General features: G+C 42.5%; 1 protein-coding gene across 8 annotated transcripts in view; it reads right to left on the reverse strand.

Annotated features, from left to right (window-relative positions):
• Positions 1–13,692, reverse strand: part of Nsmaf (neutral sphingomyelinase (N-SMase) activation associated factor) — a 58,634-nt gene that overhangs the window by 11,797 nt on the left and 33,145 nt on the right. For 6 of the 8 annotated variants that reach the window (XM_006537664.3, XM_006537662.4, NM_010945.2 and 3 more), the window contains 13 exons: positions 13,054–13,133; positions 12,047–12,137; positions 11,861–11,924; positions 10,469–10,520; positions 10,258–10,378; positions 9,743–9,874; positions 9,162–9,204; positions 8,497–8,660; positions 6,961–7,069; positions 5,565–5,623; positions 1,841–1,908; positions 1,087–1,154; positions 555–678 (listed from right to left, as the gene is read on the reverse strand). In XM_006537664.3, coding sequence (XP_006537727.1) covers positions 555–678; positions 1,087–1,154; positions 1,841–1,908; positions 5,565–5,623; positions 6,961–7,069; positions 8,497–8,660; positions 9,162–9,204; positions 9,743–9,874; positions 10,258–10,378; positions 10,469–10,520; positions 11,861–11,924; positions 12,047–12,137; positions 13,054–13,133 — 1,175 coding nt within the window. Of the gene's footprint in view, positions 1–554; positions 679–1,086; positions 1,155–1,840; positions 1,909–5,564; positions 5,624–6,960; positions 7,070–8,496; positions 8,661–9,161; positions 9,205–9,742; positions 9,875–10,257; positions 10,379–10,468; positions 10,521–10,929; positions 11,484–11,860; positions 11,925–12,046; positions 12,138–13,053; positions 13,134–13,692 lie in introns of those variants that run through there. The other 2 variants (XR_390314.4, XM_030253309.1) reach the window with 2 other exon arrangements.

Below are 13,692 nucleotides of genomic sequence, written 5' to 3' on the forward strand. Positions count from 1 at the left end.
TGTTATGAAATGTTGTCTTCTTGATATGACGTGGCTATGGCTCTCATGAACTCACAACAGCTGTGGTTACCTGCATGAGACTTCTAAAATATTCCATCATGAATAAGAGGGGTCCCCATGAGGTTCTGTTCTTATCTAAGAAACTATTGGCAACTTGTTGGGTGGGGGTGCCATTTTCCTTCCCGGGTGTGGCATCTGATGGGTTACTCAAGCTCTTGTGGATGGCCTACATCCATTTTCCATGCAGGAAACACTAATTGGAGTCTGGGTTTAAAAGAAGAGGAGGAGGAGCTGAAGATGGGAGGGGGAAGTACTGGGAGAGTCCAGGGTAAAAAGGAAAGGAGATTTGTGTTGGATATGATCAAGATACATTATCTGCATGTATCAAACTATCAAAAATAAAAAAATATTTAAGAAGAGGCAATAATAATATATCTTTATATATTATTTACATAGTTTCTGAAAAAGTGAAGTGATTGACTATTTTGATAGGAAGCTGAATGGCTCGCAATAGTTTATGATCCAACATTATCAGTTACTAAGTGTATATAAACCTTCACAGTAGAGTCCCAAGATCCAGAGTACAGCCTGTCGTTATGCCAACAGATCTTACTGACAGCATCGTCATGTCCCATCAGTGTATCTTGGCGTCTTCCAAATGCTATGGAATAAAAATAGCTAAAAGATAACAACAACTATTAAAATAATATCCAAGCTTAATTTTAAGATTCTTAAACATGCATTTAAGTAACAAATATTGTTTCTTAAATTCTATACTGCTGAAGCTTACTGGAATTACAAATTTCTTGTTCTTGTATTATTAAGTAAAAAAATTCAAAATTTGAATTTGAAATTAGATTATTTCTCAACTGTCTTAGCTATATTTCACCTGAGTTTAAAAGTTAGAAAAATAGATTCTAACTGGAGAAACTCTTACACTAAAACAATGGCATTTGAATCCAGTAATACTGTCCTCATCTCCAGTGTGTGTCTCCTCGTGAAAGGCCTTTTATCCCTCTCATCCACATGGGAGACAGCCACGAAGTATGCAGAATTAATCACAAACAAGCAGGCGCGGATACATACACGTTGTTATCCCAAGAAGAACTTATGACAGTGGTGTCTCCCGGCAACAGTAAACAAGAGGATAAAGCCTGAAATATAAAAGAGTTGATATCAATCATTTGTAATAATTCGTAGATCCTTCACTAGTATGATAAGATTGATACCAAATTCTTTCTATAATGGCTTTCCTCAAAACTACCCAGGGCTCAGAGCTGGCTAAGTCTGGATGTAGGGCTTTCTCCCAAATGCTCAAATTTGCCAGAAATACACTGACCCATCTTGATGCCTCTTGTGCTCCCACAGGGCTGGAGTAATGTGGCTAATGTGGAATAGATTCATAAGAATGAAATACCCCTCTCTGTTTTGCAGACATGTGGCTATGCAAATTATACACAGTTCCTAATGAAATTTCAAAATCTCCTGGAGAATTGACCTTAAAAATAAGGCACATTCTTTAATAACTTGTTTTATAGCACTGAACCTAAAGTATTTAAGTAGTACAGAAATATTACTTTTCGAATAGCTAAAAGAAAAGGTAGACTTATTAAGGAGAATTCTATGAGTATTCAAGATTTTTGGTTAAAATGAAATCACTCTAGTATTAGAAAGAAGCACATAGAAACAAGCCCTCCCTCCTTCCTGCCTCCCTCCCTTCCCTTCCTTATGCCAAGCCTCCCTCCACATCCAAGACTCACTCAGGCAAGGCCTTGCACATTCTAGGCAAATGCTCAAACCCTCAATGAACTTCTACCATAACACTGATAAATGAACTTACCATATTGGAAAATGATATACTTCTTTGTAGCATTTTGGATTCCTTAGAAAACATCTTCAAAGTGGAATCTAGGAGTCAGAACATAGACATGAAAGATTTCCTAAGATGCCAAAGGATAGTGGCCCTTACTAACTGTTAGAGGGCAGCATCAGTGACATTTCACCGAGAACTAAGTATATAGTTAGTTTAGAATAGTCTGAGACCTTGCCAACAGTAAGATTCTAGTAGGTATAATAACTTCATGATCAGCTGAAACCCCACAACTGCAGCACAGATATGGTATAGTAGGACATTTCTAAAGGCCTTCTTCAGACTCAGTGAAGCCCCACACATAAGTGAGTGCAAAGCTACAGAAGAGGGAGGCAGAAACCTTAATATCAAAACAAAGCTTAAGAAAGATTCACAGGTTTGTGTGTTTGTTTTGTTTTTGCATGCATGTATGTGTATAATACATGTGTGCCCGCTGTGTGTGAGGCCTAAAGAGTGTTGGCTTCCCTAGGACTGGAGTTCTAGATGGTTACACAGACTACAATGTGTGTGCAGGGAACCACACCCATGTTCTCTAAAGAGTAGCAAGTATTTTAAACTACTGAGCCATCTCTGCAGGTTCGATTTTTATTTTAAGAAAACAAAGATTTTGGCAATAGAAGTAATTTTTAAAAATGAATAGCCTAATTCTAGAGTGACATTCTTGTTCCAAAGAAGTATTTTTATTTATTTTTCCTTTCTACTGAGGAAGAGAAATGATTTGTTGTATAGGGAACAGTGCCTAAGGCAGGCACTGAAAATCCTGAGCTTAGCCCAACACTCTCCTGTTTTATAAAGCTACCAGATGGAGCTGAAAAGAAAGGTAAGGTTGAAGATAAACCTGGAAGGGATACGGGGTGCAGACACAATAAGAGCTGTAAATGTGCCTGTCAAATGCTTTTAGGCCCTATGGCAGATCAGATGCCAATCAAGTGCATACACTGGCTGGGAGAACCACTAACTTATAAAAGAATTGTAATAATAATTAATAATGCAGGAATTAAGATACCCAAATGTCGAGCCAGGCGTGGTGGCCCATGCCTTTAATCCCAGCACTGGGGAGGCAGAGGCAGGCAGATTTCTGAGTTCGAGGCCAGCCTGGTCTACAGAGTGAGTTCCAGGACAGCCAGGGCTACACAGAGAAACCCTGTCTTGAAAAAAAAAAATAAATAACAAAAGCTACCCAAATGTCTAATGTCCTTGACTAAGAGATCCTGTGCAAATTCACCAACACAAACTCTTATGAACCCAGAAGAGAGGCTCAATGACAGAGCAGTCACCTACCATGGGGCAAAAGTCTCAGAGATAACCTTTAGTTCTACAAATAAAACCCAAGACTTACAACTTACTTGAATGTTGATACAGATATTCCATCATGCATAACCTACTTTCTAGATAGCCAACATGGTCCACTCTCAGAACGAACTTTGAATAAATTTCTTCTCTACAATAAAACTTCATATTTCAACCTAATCTTTGCAACTGAATTCATGAAAATATATAAACCTGAAACCTCTGTAAGGCTTTCCTGGTCACTAACTTGAGAACAAACACAGAAGATAAAACACAACAGCATGGGACCTTTTCTTGAGGGATGGCATTAATCTTGGGACACCTTTCCAATTTGCTTTTGATTCTTTTAGGCAGGTCTGAGCACTCACCACAAAATCTACTGAAGACAATTGGATCATTTTTCAAAACCAAAAGCAGCCACGACACTTTTCTCAAAACCAAGGATGTTCTCCTACTTAGAGGTTGCCAGGTTAAAGACAACATACGTACTAGTCTCACAGGTGGTGGTGTCCCATGAGTATTCACAGAACCTAAGCCTACTGTGCATCTGAGGAAGAAATCCTAACCTCGAGGCAAATATCAGTAGGTATATAAGCCAGTAATATGAATCCTGAAAATTAAAACTTCAGGAATCGAAACAAAAACACAGTTTTGACTTGTACAAAAATTCATCCTTTTTACTTAGCAAATCCACAAAGCAGTGGGAGTGTTTACTAAGCTGGTGAAGACCTGAAGCCTGATGGTCGTAAATATAAAGCTCACGGTTCACGAGGCTGCATGGATACAAACATCTGAAAGACTTGACAAACGATGTCAGAGAAAGTCTGCTAACCACTAGTTTTCAGCATTCCTGACGCTGTGACCCTTTAATACAGTTCCTCATGTTGTGGTGACTCCAACCATCAAATTATTTTGCTGCTACTTTGTAACTATAATTTTGCTACTGTTATGACTTGTACTATAAATATCTGCTATTCAGGATATCTGGTGTATGACCCTTGTGGAAAGATCATTTGACCCCCAAAGGGGTCACAAGGTTGAGAACCACTTCACTAGAGCCTTTGTTAAAGGACACAACTGTCTGCTGGCTGCTTAATGGTCAACACAGTGCTGAAAAATCTTCAAAACCCAGCTGTCCTCTTCCTTCCACAGTTGGTTCCCTGACGTGTTCAGTGTGGCATCCTATACATTCATTCTGTATACCTTGTGCAAAGTCCTATTTTACAGACTCCCAGGTGGCATGTGAAGAGAATGAAATGCCGTAGATAACACAGCACAGTAACAGAACGTGGTAGCGGGGACTCATCTACCTGGATGCACTTAGCTGTACAGTATCAGTTCTAAACGCCATGTGTGGGAACTACAGTCTCCTGTGGGAATCCAGGACTGAAGACAAGGAAACAATCACTAGCTCTGTCAGAACCGGCTGTGCTGACGCTAAGGCTCAGCACTATATTCCCTTCCCACTGGGACACACTTCAATCAGTGATGTTAACACACCTCCAGGAAAACACACGTGCTGTATGAGATGAATATTGCTAATGTTTTCACAGATCAGGGTAACCAAAGTCTAATGTACCATTAAGATATAGTTTTAAGTCTTATTAATAAGGCACAGGTAAACTATCAATATTAGAATTCAATGTCATATTATATCCTACAAAAAAATTAGAGCTATATGCTGAATATCAAGGTAAAGCTAGCAGCAAACCTGCACTCCACAAGCTAACATGCACCACCACAACAGCCCAGGTCAGCCTCCACCCTGGCTACTACTCCACGCCATTCTGAGTTCTGTAGGCCACATGTGATGGTTTGTATATCCTTGGACCAGGGAGTGGCACCATCTGAAGGTGTGGCCTTGTTGGAATAGGTGTGACCTGGTTGGAATGGGTGTGTCACTGTGGGTGTGGGTATAAGATCCTCACCCTAGTTGCCTGGAAGTCAGTCTTCCACTAGCAGCCTTTGGATGAAGACATAGAACTCTCAGCTCCTCCTGCACCATGCCTGCCTGGATACTGCCATGCTCCCACCTTGATGATAATGGACTGAACCTCTGAACCTGTAAGCCAGCCCCAATTAAATGTTGTTTTTTTTTATAAAACTTGCCTTGGTCATGGTGTCTGTTCACAGCAGTAAAACCCTGACTAATACACCACACAACAGACCTGGAACCTCTTGCAGTAAGGTAGCCAGAAGTAAGCCAGACCATAGCCAAGAGACAATTCTTGCCTGTGACTTCATCCAGGCAACCATGTCAGCATCAGGAAGCTTTCCCTTTTCTGGCAAACTACAACAAACATTTCCTAGTCTATTTTCTATGGGAGCAGCACATGCCAGTACAGCTTAGCTCCGATTCTGTGCTCGCAGCTAACGAGCTTTTCAGGCAGGAAGACATACATACCTTGGGAGGTGGTAAAGACTGAAGAGCCATTGCAAGACACTGCTATCCCTGTAACCGCCCTGTTGAAAAGCAAAGTTTCATAGATTACCGTCGGCTGTGTGTGAGGACACTTTTTCTAGGCTTCCTTCATTTTGTCTGTGTAGCTTCTTCACTTGGACTGTTTTCCACATGTCCCTGCCACTACAAGCCAATCCTTAGCAATGGCCACCTTTACTCTGCTACTATAAAACATTCCCCCTTTTTGCTCTCCAAGCTGCAGCAGACAATGCTGAACATGTGTCTGGCAAGTGGAAACTGTTTCTCCTACAATCCTGCCTTACCTGACCATCCCCAAAGTGGTGACACTCACTCTCTACCTTCGCTGGCTTCTTTCCATCAGAACACACTGTCTCTAATGTCTGCCAATGTGTATCTATGTGGGTCTAGTAGGCCCCTTTAAAGAACATCTGAGGTCAATCACTGTTACTTGTATAAGCACTAGAGGTTTATTCACACCTTCACCGCATTGTCTTGGACTACATGGTCACTTCCTAGATGCCTTGGGGGGGCGGGGTTTAAGAGAAGCTAGCATGTATCTTTGGGAGTCTGTGCATGTGGAGTCCCACAGTTGATGTCAGATGTCTCCCTTGATGGCTCTCCACTTACTTTATTAAGGCAGGGTCTCTCCTTGACTCTCCAGCTAGCCAGCTTGCCTAGGGACCCTCTGGCTCTGTTTCTTGAGTTCTGAGATTACAGATGGCCACCCTACCTGCCTGGCTTTCACTTGGCCTCTAGGAACCTAAATTCCCACCTCAACAACTGCATGGCCATGCTGGCCTTGTTATTAATATGTTTTTAAGATGTACCTTTTCCTACAGTACCAGTAAATTCAAAGCTTGATGACAAACGTGCTTGTTCTATAATTTCCCACTTCTTAAGGTTTGAGGGGTGGTATGTACAGCTTAGAGGTACAACGCTCCAGGCTGTGTGCGGCTAACCTCATCCTAGAACACCATATGACAGCAGGGATAAGACGGGCAAGCATGGCGACCCAAACTCATTTCCCTTTGCTACCTTGACTTCACAAATCTGCATAGACATTTTGAAGGCCAGAACCAATGAAGGAAACATTAGATGGACAATTTCCCATGTGACTGTCTTTTACAGTTCACTCCCATGCCAAACTCCCAGCTTTTAAACAGACTAGGTGGTCTCAACTTTCTTAAGGCCGCGACCCCTTAACACAGTTCACCAAGTGTCGGTGGCCGCCACTACAGCATTATTTTATTATTGTTATTACTTCATTGCTATTTCTTAACTGCACTTTTGGTATTGTTATGAACTGTAATGTAACTCTCTGAGCTGCGAGCCCACAGGCTGCGGACTGCAGGATGAGAAGCTGGCGAGGCACTCTTACTCTTTGTGGATCTTGTACTGCTCATGTAGCTGCAGCTTGGCGATATTACTCCAGGCCAGAGTTCTGCTTTCCTCAGTCAGGTCTTCAAACGACTCCTCCCCTGGAGAAACTACATGACACAGGTGCTAAGCGAATCAGGAAACTACAGAATGGCAACTGTTTCAGATCCACAGGATACTCTATCGATGTTAAGGAAAATACACTTTCAAAGGCACTTATCATACAGCCCAATACTAGCCAAGGAAACAATTTTACATCCACCATTGCCTTGAGAGCTCCAGGCTTCCTAGTGTTTGCAAAGTCCTGACTTGACCAGTTGCTTAGGCATGACAGGAAATAAAAGTCTGAGTGGCCACTTCCTTCTCAGCCCCTTCCTTTGGACAACCCAACAGTTGCTTAGGAACCCTGATGCTTTATTTTGGTTTTGAGAAGGAGAAAGAAAACGAGAACTCAAAGATGGGTTCTCGTTCCTCAAGGGGAGCAGTAGCACTCTCACTTCTGCATGAAGAGAAGCTGGAGTATTTACCCTGTCTCACGTGGTCACACGATGGTGGCTAGGGTTGGTGACTAAGGGAAGAGGACAGTAACCTGACTACCCTGGATGTCTTCACATGGCACGTTAGGCTGTCCTTCTCAAGCCCTCACAGGACGGGCGGGGCTGGAGAGGGGGCTTAGCTATTCTTGTAGCAGCATGCCTGAAAGGCTCAGCATGCCTGGGTGTCATGAGACAAAACTGGAAGGAAAGAAAATGCATTGCTGATGAGAGGCTGTGGGACATCACGTGGCTCCTCCTGGGAGGCTCTATGAGATAAGAACGTGGTTATGTGGATGGAGGTGCATGGACCCCTCCTTTCTTAAAGTTTATCTCAGCAGCCACGGGGGCCTGGAGAGAGGAGATCCTCTATATACACTTGCCACATGTTAATAGAAAATTGTTAAAAGAGGGAGAGAGAAAAGGAGAAGAGAAGAGAAGAGAAGAGAAGAGAAGAGAAGAGAAGAGAAGAGAAGAGAAGAGATGAGATCCAAGTTAAAAAGCAAAGCAGTTTGAGCTGAATTCAAGACCTGTATGTGGCTTTGGCAGAGTCAAGGCCAGGGCAGGTCTTCTAGACAAGTGTGGTGTAGGTGACTGTAAAAGCATGCACGTCTGGGAGTATATATCTGCCAGTATTGCAAAGCACGGGGCAGTAGCTTTAAAACCGCAGAAAAGGAAGGAGCCAGGGAAATCACAGTCATAATACATGACCAGAAAAGAAGTGACTTCATTCTTTTCAACAAACAACCTAGAACAGAAACAGGAGTAGAACAAATATGTGTGTTTGTTTGTTTGTTTTGTGGTGCTTGGGGCTGAGCCCAAGGCTGGGCATGTACTACAGGGTAGGCCTCTGCCACTGAAGCAGCCAACACCTCCTACAAAGGCAGACATCTCTGAGCAACTCAGGAGTCCATGTTTAATCTCTGCTTCAAAACTCTTCAGAATCATGTTAATCATAAATACAGACAAAAGGCCTCTCTACATTCACTCTTTACAAGGCTCACCTGGGGAGTCTGTCAGAGAAGCGTTGTAGCTGGAGGCTTGGGACAAACTTTTAAACTTGGGGGTGATCCTTCGAGGATGTGGTGTCACAAACAGCTGTTTTGGTGTCTGCCCAAATTCCAAAATTTGGGTCAGCATGGCTACTTTTTCATCAGGATCCTCAATGCTTTAGGGAGAATTACAGAACATTACATAAAGCACAAGGTTCAGGTCCAAACAATGCAGATCAGCTGGGAGACAAAACCTCACAAAGCCACTATAGGCAAGGACTAAACTTCACACACCTTTCCGTAATACATTCTTTCTTAAATGATTGATTACTATTATTTTTATTTATTTGTGAATGTGTGTGAGGGAAGGCCACACATGTACGGGTGCCTGACTAGGCCAGAAATGAGCACCAGGTTCCTCAGAGCTGGAGTCCCTGATAGCTTTGAGTTGCCAAACATGGGTGGTGCTAGGAATCAAACTCAAATCCTTTCCAACAGCAGTGAGCTAACAGTGCTGTTAACTGCTGAGTTATCTCTCTGGCCCCCACTTTCTGTGTTTTAGCACCTTGAAAGCAAGACATAAATAATTTCATAATTTAACTTCTCAATACATATATTAATAATTCAGATGGAACTGTTTTATAGTGAAACAAAAACCCTTGTAAACTTTTACATACCTGTTCAAGTCTACACCACCTTCATAGGTCAGGGGATGAAACACTGAAGGAGAGATAGAAACACTATTGAAAAAAGTGTACATTTAGTTATATATACTCTGCCCAGAATGTAAGCAACTTAAACCTGTGTTCAAAGAAATTATTTTCATCTGTGAAACAGATTAATGTTCAAACTAAGTAAATGTTAACGTGCTGTTATGTTGTGAGCAAAGCTGTACTGGAAGCCATGCTGGGCTGTTATCTTGTACCTTCCTTAGTTAGCATTACCTTCTCCTTTAGAGAAGCGTGAGTCACAGTACTGGAGTGCCTGCACCTCACTTGAGTCAGTCAAGTACCTCGTTCCTGACGGAGAAACTGAGGCAGTAAGTGCTGAGGCCGGTGAGGCAGACTGCTTTGGTCTTCACAGGCATCGCTGGCACTCTTCTATCACAGAGTCTACTTGGTTTGCAGAGTCTGGACATAGCCCAGACTGGTTCTGAGCTCATGCTCTCCCTTCCTCAGCCTCCTGAGGTCTGGGACTCCAGCTTGTGTGCCCACATTCTCACATGACAGTAAGTGAAATGTCAGCCAATATCACATACCGTTATGGGCCCCTATGGCCTCACTCCCTTTTTGCTTATAGCCAAATATCAGATCAATCCACTCATGAAGGTGCTCAGACACGTAACCGCTTTCCAAGGCATCCTTGTTCTTCTGCAGGAAGTCTTGGGGACCTGTCAGAGGAGACGTCATCAGAATTTTAGGCCATCTTTGTTGTATTTTCTTTCATTTCTTATACTTATCCATGTGTGTATAAAACTTGGAAAGACATGCATACTTCTATGTTTTTTTCCTTTTAAAGATATACATATTTCTAATGACTTTTATTCTTCATCTTACATATTTTTTTTTCTAAAAAAAGTGGCAGGAACCATTTTTACAACATTTGGACCTGTCAAATATATATCAATCTCCTTGCAATGTAGACTCAGCACACTTCTGGCTGGGATAGACAGATTCTAGTTAAATGAGGTAGGAATATTTAAAACTCCCAAGCACCACCCCACAACAGATAACAGCACAACCGCACTGCACTTGGCACGCTCAGGAGGCTCACTTGAGGCCCAGGCTGGAAGGTCCACGTCATCAACCATCTGCCCGCCTTGTCTCTTTCCCAGATCCAGCTTCAGACTATTGACCAAAAAGCTGACGTCTTCATCATAGAATTCTGGAATCAACTGCAAGGTGCAGGTCGGGGTTATACAAACGTATTTTAAAGCATTCAGAAACCCTAACCCTATAGATCACCAGCTTCCTAGGCTACTTACCTCTTTAAAATCCGTTGCACCATCCAAACAGTTTTTCCACGTTTCTGCAATACTAGACATGAAAAAGAGTGTTGTGCTGATAAACCCGAGCTATGGAGATGGCAGCAGCTGCAGGCTCCGCTCTGCACCCTTCCACTGACCCCTACAGTTCCAGGCTCTGCTGCTCTAGCTTTCTCACGGACACAACTTTTAACATCCATGTGACCAAAAAGAAAAGTATGGCCCAGTGGGTTGGTGGCACTTCACTAGACCACAGAAGAGTGAACCAAGCCCACCCCACAGGACCACAAGCACTCTGCCATGGGAACTACACTCGCTAGGCCCTAGGGGACACCATTCACACCACCACATGCACACTGCCGTGGAAGGTGCACATCCTAGATGATACCATAGCAACTGCTTTGTGATGCCAGAAAAGATCAGACCACAGTCATGGTGAGACACAAAAGGATTTTGTTCACTTTTTGTATTCTGGTAGGGAAATGTTAATCATATAAATGTGAAGCCAATTTTAACACTTTCACCATAGCAGAATTATTAAGAATAATAAAAATTGGGGAGACTAATCTAATTGCCCAATAGAGAATAATAGTTAGAGTAAATTAGGGCATAGTTTAAAACATGACATAGTGATTTTTAAAAGCATTATTTCAAGATAGTATGGGAAAAAACCTGCTCAGCCTGCGCAGGACAGGAGGAAAATCTACATTTAAAACTTTGTTCTTTAACCTCACATGGTGGCACATGTCAGCAATTGGGTGGCAGAGGCAGGCAGATCTCAGAATTGGAGGCCACCCTGGCCTAAGGTAGATTGAGTTCCAAAACAATCGGGGCTACACAGAGAAATTGTCTCAAAACAAAACAAGACAAACAAAACTCTGTTCTAGGGCTTTCGAGATGGCTCAGTGGCTAAGAGCACTTGCTACTCCTCTAGAAGACGTGGGTTGGATTCCTAGCACCTACATGGTGGCCCATAACTGTCTGTAAATCCAGTTCCAGAAAAATCTTCTCGCTCCTGTGGGCACAGCATATACATGGTGGTCATGCAGACAATGCAGACAAGCACTCATATGCATAAAATACAATTAGAATAATTAAAAACATGTATTTTCCTATATGCACACACATTACGAAAAGTTTGAAAGAAACAATTTGTTTTTAAGAGAGGTCTTACTAGGTTGCCCTAGCTGTCATAGAACTCTGTATGTAGACCAGGTGGGCCTAGAACTCACAAAGATCTGACTGACTATGTCTCTTGAGGCTTAAAGGTATATGGCTCCAGATCTTTCAGGTTTTGTATTTCTTACTTTTGTTTATATATACAATTTTTAAAAAGCATACTGTACATATATAATCAGAAAGTTTTAACAATGGTGAAGTGTTTTATCAAACCTGTTAAACATCCTATCTGCATTATCAAATCTTCCATTTTGTAGACACAGCATATACTCTGGTGCTAGAGGGAAAAAAGTCAGGGTTAAATCAGACTGTAGAGTTATCTGAGAACTAACATTAAACAGTGCACTAGGGCTTTACAGATGGCTCAGTGCTTAGACACCACTGATGCCTGAGCCTTACCGATCCTAACGAGGTAAAAGAGCACATAGCCTGGAGAAGAGTAGTGACTCCCATACATGAATCTTGGCTCAGGCATTTCCTGGTATCGAGTCTACAACAAAAGAATAAACAGCTCCATGTTGACTCTGAGACAGGAACTGCCCGAGGCGTCAACCCTTAGCAGAGATCCGGATACACTACGTTCCCCATTCCTGCCTTAGTAACAGCAGAGGGACAATGAGAAGGCGGACTCTGATTTTCTAGGTTTTGATGGTGCTGACATCCAACAAAACAGATGTAATTTTGCGTGTAGGGAGAGGGTCTGATGCAAAGGTCCTGTTCCCCAATTGGTTCTTGATCTGTCAGTAATGAAAGTCATGGGTCAATTGCTGGGCAGAAGTGACAAGCAGGACTTCCGGGTCCCTGGAGCTAGGAATGGGACGCAAGGCAGGAGATAGAGTTCACCTTGCTTTGGAGAGAGGAGAACCAGGCAACCATGTGAGATCTCAAAACGGAGTGGCCAGACAGACTACTCCTACTGGTGGGTGGCCAGGGGAGTTTAGCAACTGAAGTTTAGGGCAGGTGGAAGAGACAGAGATAAGAAATTAGTAAGGGCACGCTTTTCCCGGTAAGAGATAGTAGCACCCAACAATTGCTCTAAGAAGGCAAGTTGTAAAGAAAAAACTGTGTGTATCTTTTATCTTTGGATTCAAGGGAAGGTGGGAGGAGGCTGGTAGTGCAGTCACTTCCCAGAGCTAAAGGCAAGTAGAATATGAAAATACACGCTGCTACGTTTGTGCATTGCTTTTGCAATTTGTCAAACAAGATCTGCATGAAAATAATTCAAGTAGGTTATCCTCCCACTTCCCAAATGAAAGCAGAGCACACAGGAGCAGTGGTCACAGCAGCAAAAGGGTGAGGGTGTCCTGACACAGCACACCTAAGTCTAGGGACTGGGCTTCATTTACTGAGTAAGCACAGGCCATGTCCTGCAGTGCTGCTTAGAAGCAAAGAGCCCCACACCATACCAGCAGTCTCTCCAGTCGCTCCGCATTTAGGGCTCCCACTGGCTTACTAAGATCTCGGAAGGTTGCAGGATTTGACAAATCTGTGAATATAAACACAGTAGCATTATACCATTACTCTCCTGAAATGAGCCAAGCTCACACCTACTTCTATAAAGTAGTTCTAAAACCTGAGATAAATCCACACGTAGTAAGTACCTGTATCATTTATAAAGCTGCAAACCCAAACAAGTAAACAAACAAAAGTAATAAAACATATAAACAAACAAAAACAAAAAAATCCAGAAACAAAACTACATTTTCTTAAAAGTAACATTTGTAAATATGAGATACCCAGAATATAAGGTTTTTGGGTTTTTATGTTTTGCAACAAGCCAGATGAATCTGTGGGTAAAGACACCTGCCATGGAGCCTGACAACCAGAGTTCAATCCCTAGGACCCACATGGTAGAAGGCGTGGGCGGACTCACACAAAAGTGTCCTCTGAACTCCACATGGGTTCTCCGTGGCATATGCACCCACACACCCCAACCTCCAAACAGAAAGAAAGAAAGAAAGAAAGAAAGAAAGAAAGAAAGAAAGAAAGAAAGAAAGAAAGAGAGAAAAGGAAGGAAGGAAGGAAGGGGGGAGGAAAGAAGGAAG

Source organism: Mus musculus, chromosome 4, assembly GCF_000001635.26.
Source record: "Mus musculus strain C57BL/6J chromosome 4, GRCm38.p6 C57BL/6J".
Lineage (NCBI taxonomy): Eukaryota > Metazoa > Chordata > Mammalia > Rodentia > Muridae > Mus > Mus musculus.